Source organism: Gallus gallus, chromosome 25, assembly GCF_016699485.2.
Source record: "Gallus gallus isolate bGalGal1 chromosome 25, bGalGal1.mat.broiler.GRCg7b, whole genome shotgun sequence".
In the NCBI taxonomy this organism is placed as follows: Eukaryota; Metazoa; Chordata; class Aves; order Galliformes; family Phasianidae; genus Gallus; species Gallus gallus.
In genome coordinates, this window is record NC_052556.1 from 2,780,842 (window position 1) to 2,794,850 (window position 14,009).

The following is a 14,009-nucleotide window of genomic DNA, read 5'->3' on the forward strand; positions in this document are numbered from 1 at the left end:
GAGATACATCCTCATTATCGCTAATTAACGAGAATGGGAGCCGTGCCAGGTGCTAATTAGTGCCATTGTGTTGATTGGCAGTGGTTACCGCAGTTCCCCTCCATGGCCTCCAGCGGGGCCGCGCTGCCTCTGTCCCTGTGCAGCCTCTGAGTGCGCTGCCTCAGTTTCCCCACCTGCACTCAGTGCGGTGGCAGTGGGGCGGGGGGGACTCCATCCCGTCCCCGTGCCACAGGTCAGACCCTGCACCCAACCCAGCACCCACTGCAGTGCAACCAGTCCAGCTCCTCCTGGCAGCGCTGGGCTGCACGGCGCAGTGGAGTCGTTTGGCTCCTGGCGTTGTTCTCGGCACGGTGGGTGGCTCCGGGCTGCACCCACACCGTGGCCCCACTGCTGGCTGGGGCCCACTGAGCCCATGGCACTGCCATGTGGCAATGGGTGCCCGGCACCACCGGGGACATCGGTGGGGATCAGTGGTGCACAACCTGCCCTGGCACAGCTTGGCTCGGGGCGCTGCAGCTTGGCTCTGCTTTGGCACCACCTTGGCACAACTTGGCACAGCCCGGCAGTTGGATGTGGCACTGGAAGGGCTTTGGCACCAGTTTGGCACCAGTTTGGCACCACTTTGTACCTCAGCACCCCCCAAAGCGGCTCAATGGCCCCGTGGGTGTGGCCAACGTGGAGGGGGTGTGGCAGGAGGGGGCGTGGTCGGGACGGGTGGGCGTGGTTTGGGCGCGGATAGGGCATCGCTGGGGCGGGGATTGGAAAGGGGCGAGGCAAATGATGGGCGTGGTCAGGGTGAGGGGGCGTGGCCTCGCTGCGGATACGGTGTGCTTGGAGGAAGGGGCGTGGGTGGGTGTGGGCGTGGCCTCTGCGCGGGAGGGCGTGGTCAGGAGGGGGTGTGGCCGTATATAGGGGCGGTATGCGGTGCGGGGCCGCAGTCGGGGCCATGAACGGGGCCATGAATGGGGTGCGGGGGTGGTGCGCAGTGCTGGATGTGCGGCCCCACGGAGAGAACCCGGTGAGCGGGGACCTTTCCGGGGCAGCCCCTCAGCCCTCCCCTCGGCTCTGGGGCTCCCCATAGCGCTGGGGGGTGGTGGTGGGGTCAGGGGGTCGTGGGATGGGGTAGGGCAGTGGGGTGGGATAGAGCAGTGGGATGGGAAGATGGGATGGGATAGAGTTTTGGGATGAGGTTTCAGGGTGGATGAGTCTTTGGAATGTCCAGATTTGGCCCCATGGCTGTGGGGCATTGGAACCTGACTTGGGTGGGCTGGGTGCTGTTTCGTGCCCCTTCCCTGTAACCCCTTTCCTTTATTCTTACTTCTGTGGTCCCCTTCCCCGTACTCCCATCCCTGTATCCCTGTGTTCCTACATCTGAAGCGCCGGTGCCAGGGGGCGGATGTGAATGGGGATAGAGGAGCAGCTCCTGAGCTGCGCAATGCCGTTGGAACCCCATTGGATCTGTGGGGTCCTGGGGGCCCCCAGCCCTCCCTGTCGGTCATTGGTGCTGAATTTTTTAAGCTCATGGCCGTGTGTTCCCGTCGAGAGGCCCCGTTCCCGGCTCATGTTTTGGGATTACTCACTGCTTACAGAACCACCCCGTGTTTTCCCTCCCCTATCGCTCACTTTTCCCCATTGCAGGCAGTTGCGGAAGGGCTCCGGGTGGGGTTGGCAGTGACCCAACACCGCGGCTCCATCCCAGCGTGGGGTGAAGCTCCGATGTGGGGCCGATGGGCGCCGCTCACCCCACAGCTTTCTGTCAGTTTTTGGGGCACCGCGGCGTCCCCGTGCCCGGCCCCACCGGGTGACTCAGCCCCAATTCCCGCAGCCTCCTCCCGGCCTTATAAGGAGCGGCAGCGGCGTTGGGCTCTTTTGGTTAATGGCTTATTAGGGTGATAAGCACCTGTGTCACGTCGGGCATCTCTGGAACTCGTTGCTAATTACTGCCAGTGATGGCCCCCAGGTCAGGTCCGGCCTGTTCCTGCAGAGCGTTGGATGGAACACGCGGTGTTCATCAGCCCCATGGGGTTGTGTTGAGTTTGGGGGTGAGAAAAGTGCCAAAAGGTTGAAAATGGTCTTCCGGAGAGTTGGTCTCATTGTGGTGTGCCGGGATCTGTGCCGCCAGCATCAGGCGACCGTGGTGCGAAGGGGGGAGCGGGCGCCGTGTGGGGTTTGGGTTCTGTCCAAGCATGAGCTGAGCACGAGGTGCCCCATTACCACTCTTCCTCCTGTGGGAAATACCCAAATCTGCCTCCCCTCTGGGGTTCTGTGCTGGAGGGTTGGGGCCGGCATGGGGCGTCCCTGCGGCGCTGCGCTTCCTACTGGAGCCCAACCCACAGTGATGGCAGCCCCCACTGTCACAGGGATTGATCACAAACCAGGGTGCTGTGGGGACAGGGTGAGCACAGAGCCCCAGAACCCCGGTGTGGGAGCATGGCGGAGCTCAGGGACCGGACGGTGGTGTGCTGGGCTCAGCAGCACCTCCAGTGTGCGCCATGACCACCCAACGTCCCCTTACGGAGGAGTTTGTGCCTCACAGCCCATCTGGGGCGTCCCCAAAAGCCACTGCGGTGCTGTGCACTGTGGTGCTGTAGGGAAGGAGCAGTGCAGGCAGAGATTGGCTGCGCTGGAGCGCTCGCGGCACCACAGAGGAGGTTCCTCCCGGAGCAGCCCGACAACTCCCATCCAATACTCCATCTGTGGCACTGGGACTGCAGGGCCTGCCCGTGGCTCCTCGCTGTGCCCCGTCTGCGCCACCCTGGTGCTGGGTTTATCCAGAATTGGGTTCTATGGTGACAAAAGCACCCTCATGCTGACTGCTGCGTCGCTCCGAAGGCGGTGATGGAAATCGGCGTTGCGCTCCTTGCTTATCGCGGCGCATCTGCCCCGGGAGCGGGATTCCCTCGGAGCGTTGGCAGCGCCCCACCCTCGCGTGGGCTTATGGGGCCAGGGACAGCGTGGGATCCTCCGGTTGTAAACAACGCTGCCAGTGGGGCCACGTGGGGCGGCTGCTGGGATCCCTTCGCTCAGATAGTTCCGTGATTCCAGGATCTTGGGGTCACTTCCAACCAAGTGCTCTGTGACCCCATTGTTCTACAGTCTTTACGGTCCCTTCTGATCTGACCATTCTATAACTTCATGATTCTGTGAGCTATGGGGTCCCTTCCAACCCAACCATGCTGCCATCCCATGGCTCTGTGTTTCCTGTTTGCTTCCTATGTCCATGGAGAGACGCGGGGATGCTTTGCATGTAGGTGCTGCCGTGAGCCGCTTCCCTGCCCTATAAAACCGCGGGCGCTGCTCTGACCTCACTGCCAAAATGAGTGCTGTGGGTGCTGTGTGTGCTGCGCGTCGAGCCTGGCCGCTTTAACAACCACTTCGACCTTCTTGTTTCTTCCATAGGAAAACCTTCCCTGGAGAAGGGGTTGTTGGGTTAAGCGGTCAGTGCTTTGTGCGGGGTGGAACGATGGGGTCCCCGCGGGAGGAACCTCCTCTCCCAGGAGCCCAGGCAAAGCGAGAGCAGCGTACAGCCAATATTTTGGAAACAAACCCACGGCTTGTCGAGACTTGGGCGGTGCAGAGCGCTTGGAAGCGGAGCGGCACAATCCTTTGGCGCTGCTCCGAGGGTGACGTGGCCAGGCGTGGTGTGGGGCGGGCACCGATGGGGCTGGGTGTGGGGTGCTGAGCGGCCCCAGAGCACCGTGGTCGGCTGCGGGGTCGCCGGGAGCATGAGTGGCCCTGGAGTTGGTGAGGTCAGTGTGGGATGGGTTTTGGGGGCCAAAATGGAGCAGTTTGGGTGTCGTGCGCCACTTTGCGCTGTTCTGTGTCCTCTTTGCCGAACGTCACCAGAGCGCCGCGCTGGAAGGCTGGGAAGGGTTTGGGCAGCAGTGCTGCCGACGGCCACCGTCCCCCCCTCAGCTCTGAGGGGCTGATCTGGCTCTGGCTGTGTGGAGAGGGCAGGGGAGGAGGAGAACCTGAGTTGCTTTGCTCCTCTCTGGAAGGGTCCCTGGCGTGGTGGCTGTGTTATGAGTCCGGTGGTTCCTCCTTTGCACTTCCTCCTCCTTGGCTCCTCCAAGCTCCAATGGGCCGGGTGGATGTCATTGCTGCGCTATAACTCGTTCAGTTGGAGTCGGGTGTTGTTCTGAGGGCTGCAACTTCCCAGCTGCGCTGGGTGGCTGCGACCTAAATCCCACCCTCTTGTTTCAGGAGAGCGTGAAGGTGCTGAGGCTGACGCTGCCGAATGAGCTCCCGGGCGAGCGGCGCGAGCAGGCGAAGCAGAAGGTGCGCTGCCATCAGCACAGGGACGCCACGATGGGTTGGGGTTTGTGTGCGTCCCGGTGCGGGGGGTGCGAGCGGGGCTGAGAACGGGGCTTGTGAGCAGCTGTGGGGAGAGGGGTGGTCCTTAGCAGATCACCGATCTGTGGTTTGGATTGCAAGGGGCCCTTAAAGCCTTCTGGTCCCACCCCTCTGCGATGAGCAGGGATAAGGTCCCCTCAACCCAAACCATTTATTGGGTCATATGGTTCTGAAGGTGATCTGTAGGGCTCCTTCCAACCCAACCATACTGTGCTGCTCTGGCTGCTCATTAAGGTCAGAGGATCACAGAATCGTTTGAGTTGGAAGAGACCTTTAAAGGCCATCTGGTCCAACCCCCTGTGATGAATGGGGACACGCACAGCTCTGTCAGCACTCAGCCCATTAGCCTGACCTTGGGTGTCTCCAAGGATGGGACACCACTGCCCACATATCCCTGCAGAACCTGTGCCAGTGCCTCACAGCCCTTCTCATAAAAACCTTCTTCCTTCTACCCTGCCTAAATCTCCCTCTTTTAGTTGGAAACCTCTTCCCCTCGTCCTATCACACATACACACTGCTGAAGAGTCCATCCCCATCTCTCTTACAGCCCTTTAGATCCTGAACACTGCTCTCAGCTCTCCCAGAACCTTCCCCACTCTGGGCTGCACAGCCCCAGCTCTCAGCCTGTCCTATAGGGGAGGTGTTCCATCCTATAGATCATTCCATCCCATCCCATGGAAGCTCTGTGAGCTGGAAGCGCAGCTCCCGATGCATTCAGCACTTTGGTGCCAGCTCCTTGGCCGTGTGCGGTGCCGCGCTGCTTTGCTGCAGCTCACGGTGCTGATTTGCCTAGCGCTGGGCGAGCTGTTCCAGCCGGGCTGGTCCCAGAGCTCTGCTCTTTGTGTCTCACAGCCAGTGGGAAAAGCCTTCGCCATGGTGGCCAACAGATCGAGCAATGGCCACGCACTGGCATCCGAGCGCATCAAGTCCAACGACGGCGACGAGGAGATCATCAAGGTGGGTTCCCGGCTCCTGGGGCTGTGCTCAGCAGTAAGAAAATTAGGGGACTAAAAGGTAGTACTGGAGGCTGAGGGGCACCCATTGTTTTCCAAACATGGTGGGGAAAGAGCATTGGAAGAGAAAGGGCAGTTGTTGGCTTCCAACAAAGTGGGGAAAGAGAATAGTGAAAGGGGAACATGCAGAGTGCATCAGAGCGGTTGGGGTCGGTGCTACGGGGTCGGTGCTGACGTTTCTTTCTTTCAGGTCTATCTGAAGGCGAGGGCTGAGGGCAGTGCGAACCACGAGGAGCACGTCAGCCAGCTGAAGAGTGAAGTTCGGCACATCCAGGAGGTATCCAAGACCCCCGGGGGCTCAGGTTGCATTGCCACACCATGCTGTGCGGAGCTGTGCTGTGCCGCGCTGGCAAACTGGCTTAACTCTCCAGTTTGTTGACTTGCCTGTACAGGGCAGTCGTCTAATCAAGCGCCATAAATTAATTCAGCCTGACTAATTGCTCTGCTATATGGACTGAATTTGAAGAGAATTGCGCGATGACTTTCCCCCAAGGCTGTCCCCTGCGTGCCTGGGTGCGGCGGTGCCTCTTGTTAAAAGGCAGTTTCTTTGGAATGTCTCATCTCCCAAAGTAAACTGGTTGATGAGCTCTGGGCCCATTAACCCTTCCTCTGCTCCTGCTGGGACACGGCTGCTGGGAAGGCGGAGAGCTTGCAAGACATGCACGTGGTTGCGTGGTGGTTCTGGGCTGTGTGACTTAGCCAAAAATTGGGGGAAAAAAATGGGAAAAAAAATTGAAGAAAGGAAAAAAAGGTGAGGGTTAAATTTGGGTTTGCTCTCACATGAATTTCTGTACTGAATTTCTTCGCTGGCCCCAGGACAGCTGTAATCCTGTGCATGAAGAGACAAGAATTCACTCAAGCTGTGAGCCGTGGTGGTGGCTGCAGTGCTGGGGGATGGAGTGGAGGGGACGGGCTGCCTTCTGCCCCATTGCACCATCCCCAGCAAAATGCTTTCCCCCCAGCCCCTAAACCAAGAGGGGCTCCAGACCTATAAGTGAGTGGTGTGTGACTGGGGCATGGAACTCAGCACCTCCAGCCCCAAAACTGAACAGTGCTTTATGGGGGCAGGGCTGAAGCCACACTGCCGTGCCATCGGAATGCTTTTCTTTGTGAAGGGCTGGGGAAAAGCCTGCACAGCACTGCCCTGCTCACTTTCTCTGACTAATTTGGGGAGCTGCACGTCAAGACTGTGCATGTCGGAGTCCTGCAGGGAGGAACAAGGGTCTTCCCAGCACTTCAAAGGTGTGATCGATGAGTAACGCAGGAAAAATCCTCCCCATTGTTTCTCTCTTTTGGGTTTCTTCTGCCCATGAGTGTGAGAAAGCTGCTGGGCGAGGACGGTGCCCTCGCAGCAGAGCTCCCATAGCATGCAGTGTAGGAACGCAATGGATCTCGGGTCGGTGCTGGGCGTCCTCGCGGCCCCTGCACCCTCGTTTGGTTTCTTTGGGGTTGAAGAACTCTGTGGTGTGGGTTGAGCTAAATTGACTTGCCTTTGCCAGGCTAGAAGTTTTTTGAAGAAGCTGCGGGAAGACTTAAGTAGTAAACTTGAGAGCAGACAAGGAGATAAAGAGCACACACAGGTAATGGGAGCGCGTCTTGGGCGTTGATTGACACGCGCTTTGTGAAACAAAACAAAAAAAGATGTCATCTTTGGGTCCAGAAAGTAATAAGAGGGGCCTTACAGGTTATGGTGCTTGTGGCACTCACTTGGCAATGCTCATACAATCATAGAGTATCCCAAGTTGGACAGGACCCATAAGGACCACCGAGTCCAACTGTTAGAAATCCAAAGTTGAAAGGGAGCTGTAAGGATCACTGAGTCCAACTCATAGAAATCCCAAGTTGGACAGGACTCATAAGGATCATCGAGTCCAGCTCATGGCTCCACGAAGGACCACCCCAAAATCAGACCCTATGTCTGAGAAGACATCTACAGGTAACATGGGAAACCTGCACAAGTGGGTAAGGAGTCAGGATGTGGGACGCATCAGCATCATGCGCGCTCTGCATGCTCCTCTGCCAGAAATGGGGCCGGGATTGCTGCGGGGCTGTGTTGGGTGTGCGTGGCTGTGACGCTGGTATGATAGGGCTGGTGCTGCTTGTCCCACACAGGTGGTGCTGGAGGAGCAGAACGGGAGCTGGCTGCACCCCGAGAGGCTCCGCGCTGAGCCTTGGGAGGAGCAGGTAGGTGGAACAGAGGGACATCAGCTTTGTGTGTAGGAACACTGGCTTTAGTTTTTTGTCCTCACGAAAGGGTCAGGCCCTTCTGCTTTGTCTGTAGCAAGCTCTTGCAGTACAGTTTTATCAGTGACAGGACTGAGTACAGCCCAGATCAATAAAAGTGATAGAACCATTGGGATTGGAAGGAGTTGCTTCCACCATCCCTGCAGCCTCCATGGGGCTCTCCCCAGCAGTTCCCTGTCTGCCTGGAACTGAGGAGCCCTGCACTGGGCTCGGTGTTCCAGCTATGCCCTCCCCAGGGCAGAGCAGAAGAGAGGAGTACCACCATGCTATGCTGGTCCCGCTCTGTACAATGCACCCCAGGGAACCATTGACTTTCTTGGCTACCGGGGCACACTGCTGGCTTGTGGTCAACTGTTGGACAACTGTTGGTCAACCAGGACACTTAGCCATGAGAACACACTGCTGTGACCTGGGGTCAACTGGGGTTAACTCTCCATTGGTCTTCTTGGACACCAGGGCACGCTTCTAGCTCATGGTCAACAGTTGGCCAACCATTGGTCAACCGTTGGTCAATTGTTGGTCAACCAGGACCCCCAGGTCCTTCTCCACAGAGCCTCTTTCCAGCAGCCCCCAACCTGCACTGATGCTATGATTTTCCTCCCCAGATACAGAATCCTACACTGCCCTTGGTGATCCCCATCAGGTTCCACTCCACCTGACTCTCTCAGGGGCAGGGCACGTTGCCTCAAGGGCTGGAGGCTGGGGCTGGGTGTGGGAGGGGAGGGTGGGAGCTGAGGGGTCTCCTTGGGCACCTCCTTGGTGCTGAGCCTCCCCTGCTAATGTCTCTGCAGGATGAGGATTGTTCAGGAGATGATGTAGAGAAGATGCGGCAGACAGCGAGGAGGCTGTTCACGAGGCTGCAGGAGGCTGAGAAATGCCATCAGTTGGAGAAGAAGGACCTCGAGGTGAGTGCATTGGGCACTTCCCCATTCAGAAGGGGATTCTGAGTTGGTTTGTTTTCATTTTGGAAGCCACAGGCAGCTCTCCCATCAGCCATCATCCCATCCATGCAGTGCTGTGCCCTGGCTCCTGCCCTCCAGAGTTCAGTGCAGCCTCTGTCCCCTTCCTTGGGACGGGTCAGGACACAGGCTGTGCCACTGTCACCAAATGGCCACTGTCACCTCCACATGACAGCTTCCCTCTGCCGAGTTGTGCTGATACAGCTGCCATTCTGTGTGGTCCCCTGAGGTTGTGTTCCTTGACGTCTCAGCTCCCATCCTGTCCCACAGTCCAAACTGGTCCCAGGAACTCAGGGCCTGCCATGAAGTTGGTTAGGAACGGCACTGGGGACATGGCCTGGAGCAGTGACCACATCCTCCAGTGCGAGGACATCAGTGGTGACACATGTCCTGGTCCTTCTGTGCAGGAAGCCACATGTCCATGGTGGCACATGGGGATCTTTTTGGCATTTTTGGTTGGATGTGATGCTGGCCGTGGGCTCTCAGCCTGGACAGAAGCATGGGGGATCTTCAAGTGTTCTCCACTTGCCTTGTTGGAGCCCAGTTCCTGCGCTGTGGGGACGCACGGGCCATGCTTGTCCCTCCCCCACTCCAAGCATTGGTGCTGGCTCTCAGGGTAGGTTTGGAGCAGGAGGAGCCCGTGGATGGCCCTGCACCACACGCGGCTCAGAACAAACATGTTCCTTATGTTGGAGGTGTGTTTCTTGCAAAAGCATTTCGGCGCTCACTCCTTTGAAGTGCTTTGAAGCTGAGGAGCTTGGCAAAGAACCTTTCTCAGAAGCATGCCAGGCTGCTTGCCTTCAGCAAAACCCTCCTGCCGAGACCCCAAAGCACAACAGGGCTCAGGGCCTGTGCTGGGTGGGTGCTGAGGACTCTCTGTCTCTTTGTCCCTTTGCAGAGGACGGTGTCGCGGTACCGGGAGGAGGCAGAGCAGACAAGCTGTGCCCTGCGGAGAGCAGAGAGGAGCGTGGTGGAGAAGGAGCTGCAGGTGGATGAACTGCAGAGGCTGCTGGCAGGGATGGAGAAGGTACCAGCACTGTGATCCTGTGTTCTGTCCCTGTGCACAGCTTGGCTTCCCTGCTGGGTTTATCCCAAAAGCCCTCATGAGCTGACTGCTGGGAACAGCTCCATCCGACTGGTCCTGCTTTAGGCTTGCATTCCCCGGGTCTAGAAGATCTGGTTGGTCTGTGCAAAGCCTTCCTGCTGGGTATCCTAGAGATGAGCACACAGTCTAGACAGCTGCCTGGTTCTTCTTGGGGGCATTAACACAGCCTGCAGCCTGGGTTGTTAATTATCCAGCTGTGGGCTGCTCATAGTAGCACTAAACTTATAAATCTAACAGTGCAGTACAGCATGAAGCAATGTGGGATTGCGTTTGTGGGCCCAAGAGTGGGGCAGAAGAGCGTAGAATTGTAGAATGTATGGGTTGGAAGGGATCCTATAGACCATAGAACCATGGGATCACAGAATCGGGTTGGAAGGGTCCCTAAAAACCACCCCCTGTCCTATCACCATCTGCCTGTGTACAAAGCTGCTCTCCCTCCTGTTTATAAGCTCTGTTTAGGCACTGAGCTGCTTTGTGCCTCCCTGCATCCCACGGTGAAGGAGTGGGATGTCTGCTGTCAGTCATTCCGCGGTGCCTCTGTCTGTCTGTCTGTCTGTCCGTCTGTCCCGTGTGTAAGCACAGGGCTGGTGCAAACAACCCGCGGGCACCGCGGCAGCCTGCGCTGCATCTGCTCAGCTCAGGAGGCAGGCAGCATTTGTTGCGACTTGTTTCCCCCGCGCGTAACTCAGCCCCTCGCCCCGCTGCAGGAGCACAGGACTTTGCTGCTGAAGATGAAAGACAGCGAAGCAGAGCTGGCACGGCTGAGAAGTGTGGAAGGTGACAAGCTCGCCGAACAGGACCGGTGAGGCTCAGCCTCTGCCAACGCCGCAGCAAGCCCACGCCGCCGGGTCGGGGTGTCAGCGCGCCGGGGCATGACTGCACATTCCTGCGCAGGGCGTGCTCGTCTCTGGCTTGCAAAACAGCACCTCATGAGCTGACTCATCCCCAAATACCTCCCGCAGTGCAGCCAGGCGCTGCCGGGGACCTCTAGCGGCTGCCATCCTGCCCTGGGTGCTGGGCTGGCTTCGCCCAGGCGGTATCCGTTTGCCGCGGGGGTTAATTGGCAGTGAGCTGTTACTGGAAGGCCTTGTTTGTGGGCTGACTCTTCCTGATGTTCCTGTGTCCCCGCAGTCTGCCGTCGGGAGGCTTTGTGGCTCCTGTTTGGATTGGGTTTGTCTCTGTCTCTGCTCACCTTGTCGGGTTGAAGTATTTCAGACCTGCGTGGCTGTGGGGGGGATGGAAGTCGGGCAAAGTGGGGTTGTGCCCTCCTGGGAAGGGGTGTGACGGCTGCTGGGTTCTCCCATTGTGTTTTCCCAGGTCGGCCAAGCTGGAGAAGGAGGTGGCCATGCTGCGGGAGAAGATCCACCACCTGGACGACATGCTGAAGAGTCAGCAGCGCAAGGTCCGCCAAATGATCGAGCAGGTGAGCGGGATGGGCTCAGCGTGGCTGTGCGGGGCTGAGCAAAGGGATGGCCCAGAGCCCTGTGTGACCGCCCCGGAGCAGTGACAAACCCAGCACAGCGGTGGCAGTGGCGCCCGGGGAAGGTAATAAGAGGGCTCTGGAAGAGTGGAGGCTCAAACGGTGCAAACAGAGGCTCCTTCACCCAGGGCTGAATTCACAGACTTAATTTGAGGCTTTTCTAATTGTTTTCTATGCAGATTGTGGAGTTAATGCTGGTGTGAGGCTGGCTGAGCTGCCCTCCTTCCTCCATACGCACATGAAAAGGGTTTTCTTTTTTAAATCGCCATGAATGTTCTCTTACAGCTCCAGAACTCCAAAACGGTGATTCAGGCCAAAGATGCTGTGATCCAGGAGCTGAAGGAGAAAGTCGCCTACCTGGAGGCCGAGGTGCATCCCAGCAGGGTTGTTTTGGGGTCTGCTTTGGGATCGGGGCACTGCTGGGTGCAGTGAGCTCTGAGCAGGGCAGCAGCAGCACAGCTGTCCCCTGGTGGTGTCACTTTGTGGTGTCACCTGGGTGTCACCAAGGGCTGTGGTGTGGCAGCTCCCAGCAAAGCCAGGGATGCTGTGAGCTCCAGTGGGGTCTGAAATAATTTCATCTCTGGCAGCAGAGCCCAGCTTGCTCGCAGAGCTGCATGCATGTCAGAAATTAGAACTGCATTCCAGCCTCTGGGATCGTAGCAAGTGTCAAACTTCTCTCCTTTTTTGGAGAAACACTGAGCCTGCATCAGCAGTCCAAGCATTTTCTTCCCTCTGTGGTGATTTGTTTTGCTAACTTTGTGGGGACAGTGTTTGAGCAAAAAGGCAGAGAACGACTGAGGAATCCCACATTCCAGGTCCTCCCTGGCTCCTCTGGGCAGCAGTTCCCGTATAGAGCTGGATTTCCTTCTCCTTAAGCTGCCCCATGATGCTGGAGCAGTCCCACATTTCCCAGCATAGATCAGTGCCAGCCGCCCTTTGCTCACTGTGGTTCCCACCTCTTGCAGAACCTGGAGATGCACGACCGCATTGAGCACCTGATTGAGAAGCAGGTCAGCCGGGGCGGCCACAGCTCCAGAGCGCGTTCCAAGTCGGAGTACGTCAGCAGGTAGGTCTGGGGCTCAGCCCGCAGCTCCACATCTCATTTTGGGGCTCTGGGAGGTGGTGCTGGGCATGGGGCTGTTCCCTCTGTGTTAGTGAAAGTGCTGTGTTGTTTCTGCTCCTCTTTAGGGCAGTGCAGCAGAACAGAGGTTCCCCATATGGGTGGTTTATGGGAAACGTTCACAGATCAGTGCTGGGATCACCAATCCCACAGCTTTTGTAGAATCATAGGATGGGTTGGGATGGAAGGGACATCAAGGGTGATCTCATTCCAACCCTCTGCCACAATAAGGGTTGCCATCCACCAGATCAGGCTGCCCAGGATCCCATCCAACCTGCTGAACATCCTCCAGGGACCCTCCAGGGATGGAGCACTCACAACCTTTCTCCCAATTCCACCCAGCTGAACAAATCCTTTCTCTCTTGCAGCAAAAGACTGATGGGCCCCAAACCACTGCCTCTCATTCGAGTGGTGGAAACATGAGTTTCGAGGGTTGGAGCAAGATGAAGACTCTCCCCTTGTTCTCCTTGACCAGACTTCCCTGCTTGACTGTTCTCTGGCCTCTGTGCTCCGTCTGCCCTGGAGCTGCTGGCGGAGGGCTGCGCCCCGGAGGACAGACGCGGCCAGGGCAGTGCTGGCAGAGGAAGGAGGGCTGCGAGGTGCCCACGCTGCTGTCCCTCGGGGTCCCACGGATGCCAGCCTGGAGCTGGTGGGGACATTGAGGACGAGGTGCTCCTGGGATGCAGGGCTGGGCTCACTTCCCTGCTCAGCCCTGGGTTTGCCGGGGCTGCTGTGTGAGCAGCTTCTGAAGGGTCTCATCAGAGTGGAGCCGCTTCTTCAGACTGTAGCTTGCCAACGTGGACTCGGGGTTTAAATTATTAAAAAATAATAAAAATTCACTTACAAACCAGGAAATCCTCCTGAAACTGGGCTCCTTCCTGCAATGAAGCCCAGTGAGTTGGGAGCCTCCACCTCTGATCTCCAGCACATCTGCTGCTCCGAACCTGGCGAGGGCTCCCGCGGCCAAAATCGGTGGATCGACACAATCGATACAGGTGGTGGAGCAGCACAGTCAGCACAGTCACAGAGACGCAGTGCTGGACCAACACGGTTGACACGGTGGGCGGATGGACACAGTCTGCAGATCAGCGCAATCGGCACAGCAACGCCATCAGTGGATCGACACAAACCTCCTCCAGTCCCCCTCATGAGCGTACAGAAATCGTGCCCGGTGTTCCTCTCGCGTTTAAACCCAGAGGCGGTTTGGTTTGTACCTGTATTTATTTCAATAAATTATTGGTGTCTTCCAAGGATGTGGCGACAGGCATGACTGCTGCTGTCCAGCTCCAGGGGAGCGTTTGAGGACTGCCTGTGCCATGTTTGAACTGGAAAATGCCAACCTGCTTCCTCCGGCCACTGCCGCGGCTGCGTCGCGCCGGGTCAGCCCAGAGGAGCCGCTGTGCTGGGCGGTGAGGCAGAGTGCTGTGTGTGCACCTCGCATCTGTTAATACAAAATACACCTTGTTAAGCTGTCCGCCTGTGCTCTGTTCGTAGGGGGCGTTAATGGCGCAAACATAGCGGGGTCTGGCACGAGTCTGTGGTTTTCATGGGGTCACGGCGCAGTTTGGGGTGGAAGGGACCTCAGAGGCCGTGTGGTCCCACCCCCTTCAGCCCAACCTCGTCGGTGGTTTTGTGGTGCCGAGGATGGTGGTTAAGGGCCCTTCCAACCCAGCCGTGCCGTGGTGCTGTGGTTGCTCATTAAGGTCGGAGGATCACAGAACCGTTTGTGTTGGAA

General features: G+C 57.8%; 1 protein-coding gene across 6 annotated transcripts; it reads left to right on the forward strand.

The window, feature by feature from the left end:
• The first annotated feature begins 910 nt into the window (after window positions 1-910).
• TUFT1 (tuftelin 1) lies at window positions 911-13,748 on the forward strand. Of its 6 annotated transcripts, none has more exons than XM_015280026.3 (13): window positions 911-1,018; window positions 4,204-4,278; window positions 5,206-5,310; window positions 5,557-5,643; window positions 6,866-6,946; window positions 7,479-7,550; window positions 8,402-8,515; window positions 9,468-9,596; window positions 10,382-10,476; window positions 10,992-11,097; window positions 11,440-11,523; window positions 12,120-12,220; window positions 12,643-13,748. In XM_015280026.3, exons 1-13 carry the CDS (start codon window positions 920-922, stop codon window positions 12,695-12,697), a joined length of 1,203 nt encoding a protein of 400 aa, XP_015135512.3. In that variant the 5' UTR covers window positions 911-919; the 3' UTR covers window positions 12,698-13,748. The 6 variants fall into 6 exon arrangements, with proteins under 6 accessions (XP_015135512.3, XP_015135514.3, XP_015135515.3 ...); XM_015280027.4 differs by lacking the exon at window positions 911-1,018 and adding an exon at window positions 3,651-3,749; XM_015280028.3 differs by lacking the exon at window positions 6,866-6,946.
• Window positions 13,749-14,009: the final 261 nt, after the last annotated feature.

What these genes read in the sequence shown, in the direction of transcription:
- TUFT1 (XM_015280026.3), top strand. Translation starts at nt 920, where the DNA reads ATGCGGTGCGGGGCCGCAGTCGGGGCCATGAACGGGGCCATGAATGGG. An exon ending in GCGACGAGGAGATCATCAAG is followed by an intron (nt 5,311 to 5,556) that starts GTGGGTTCCCGG and finishes TCTTTCTTTCAG; the next exon opens with GTCTATCTGAAGGCGAGGGC. An exon ending in TGGAGAAGAAGGACCTCGAG is followed by an intron (nt 8,516 to 9,467) that starts GTGAGTGCATTG and finishes GTCCCTTTGCAG; the next exon opens with AGGACGGTGTCGCGGTACCG.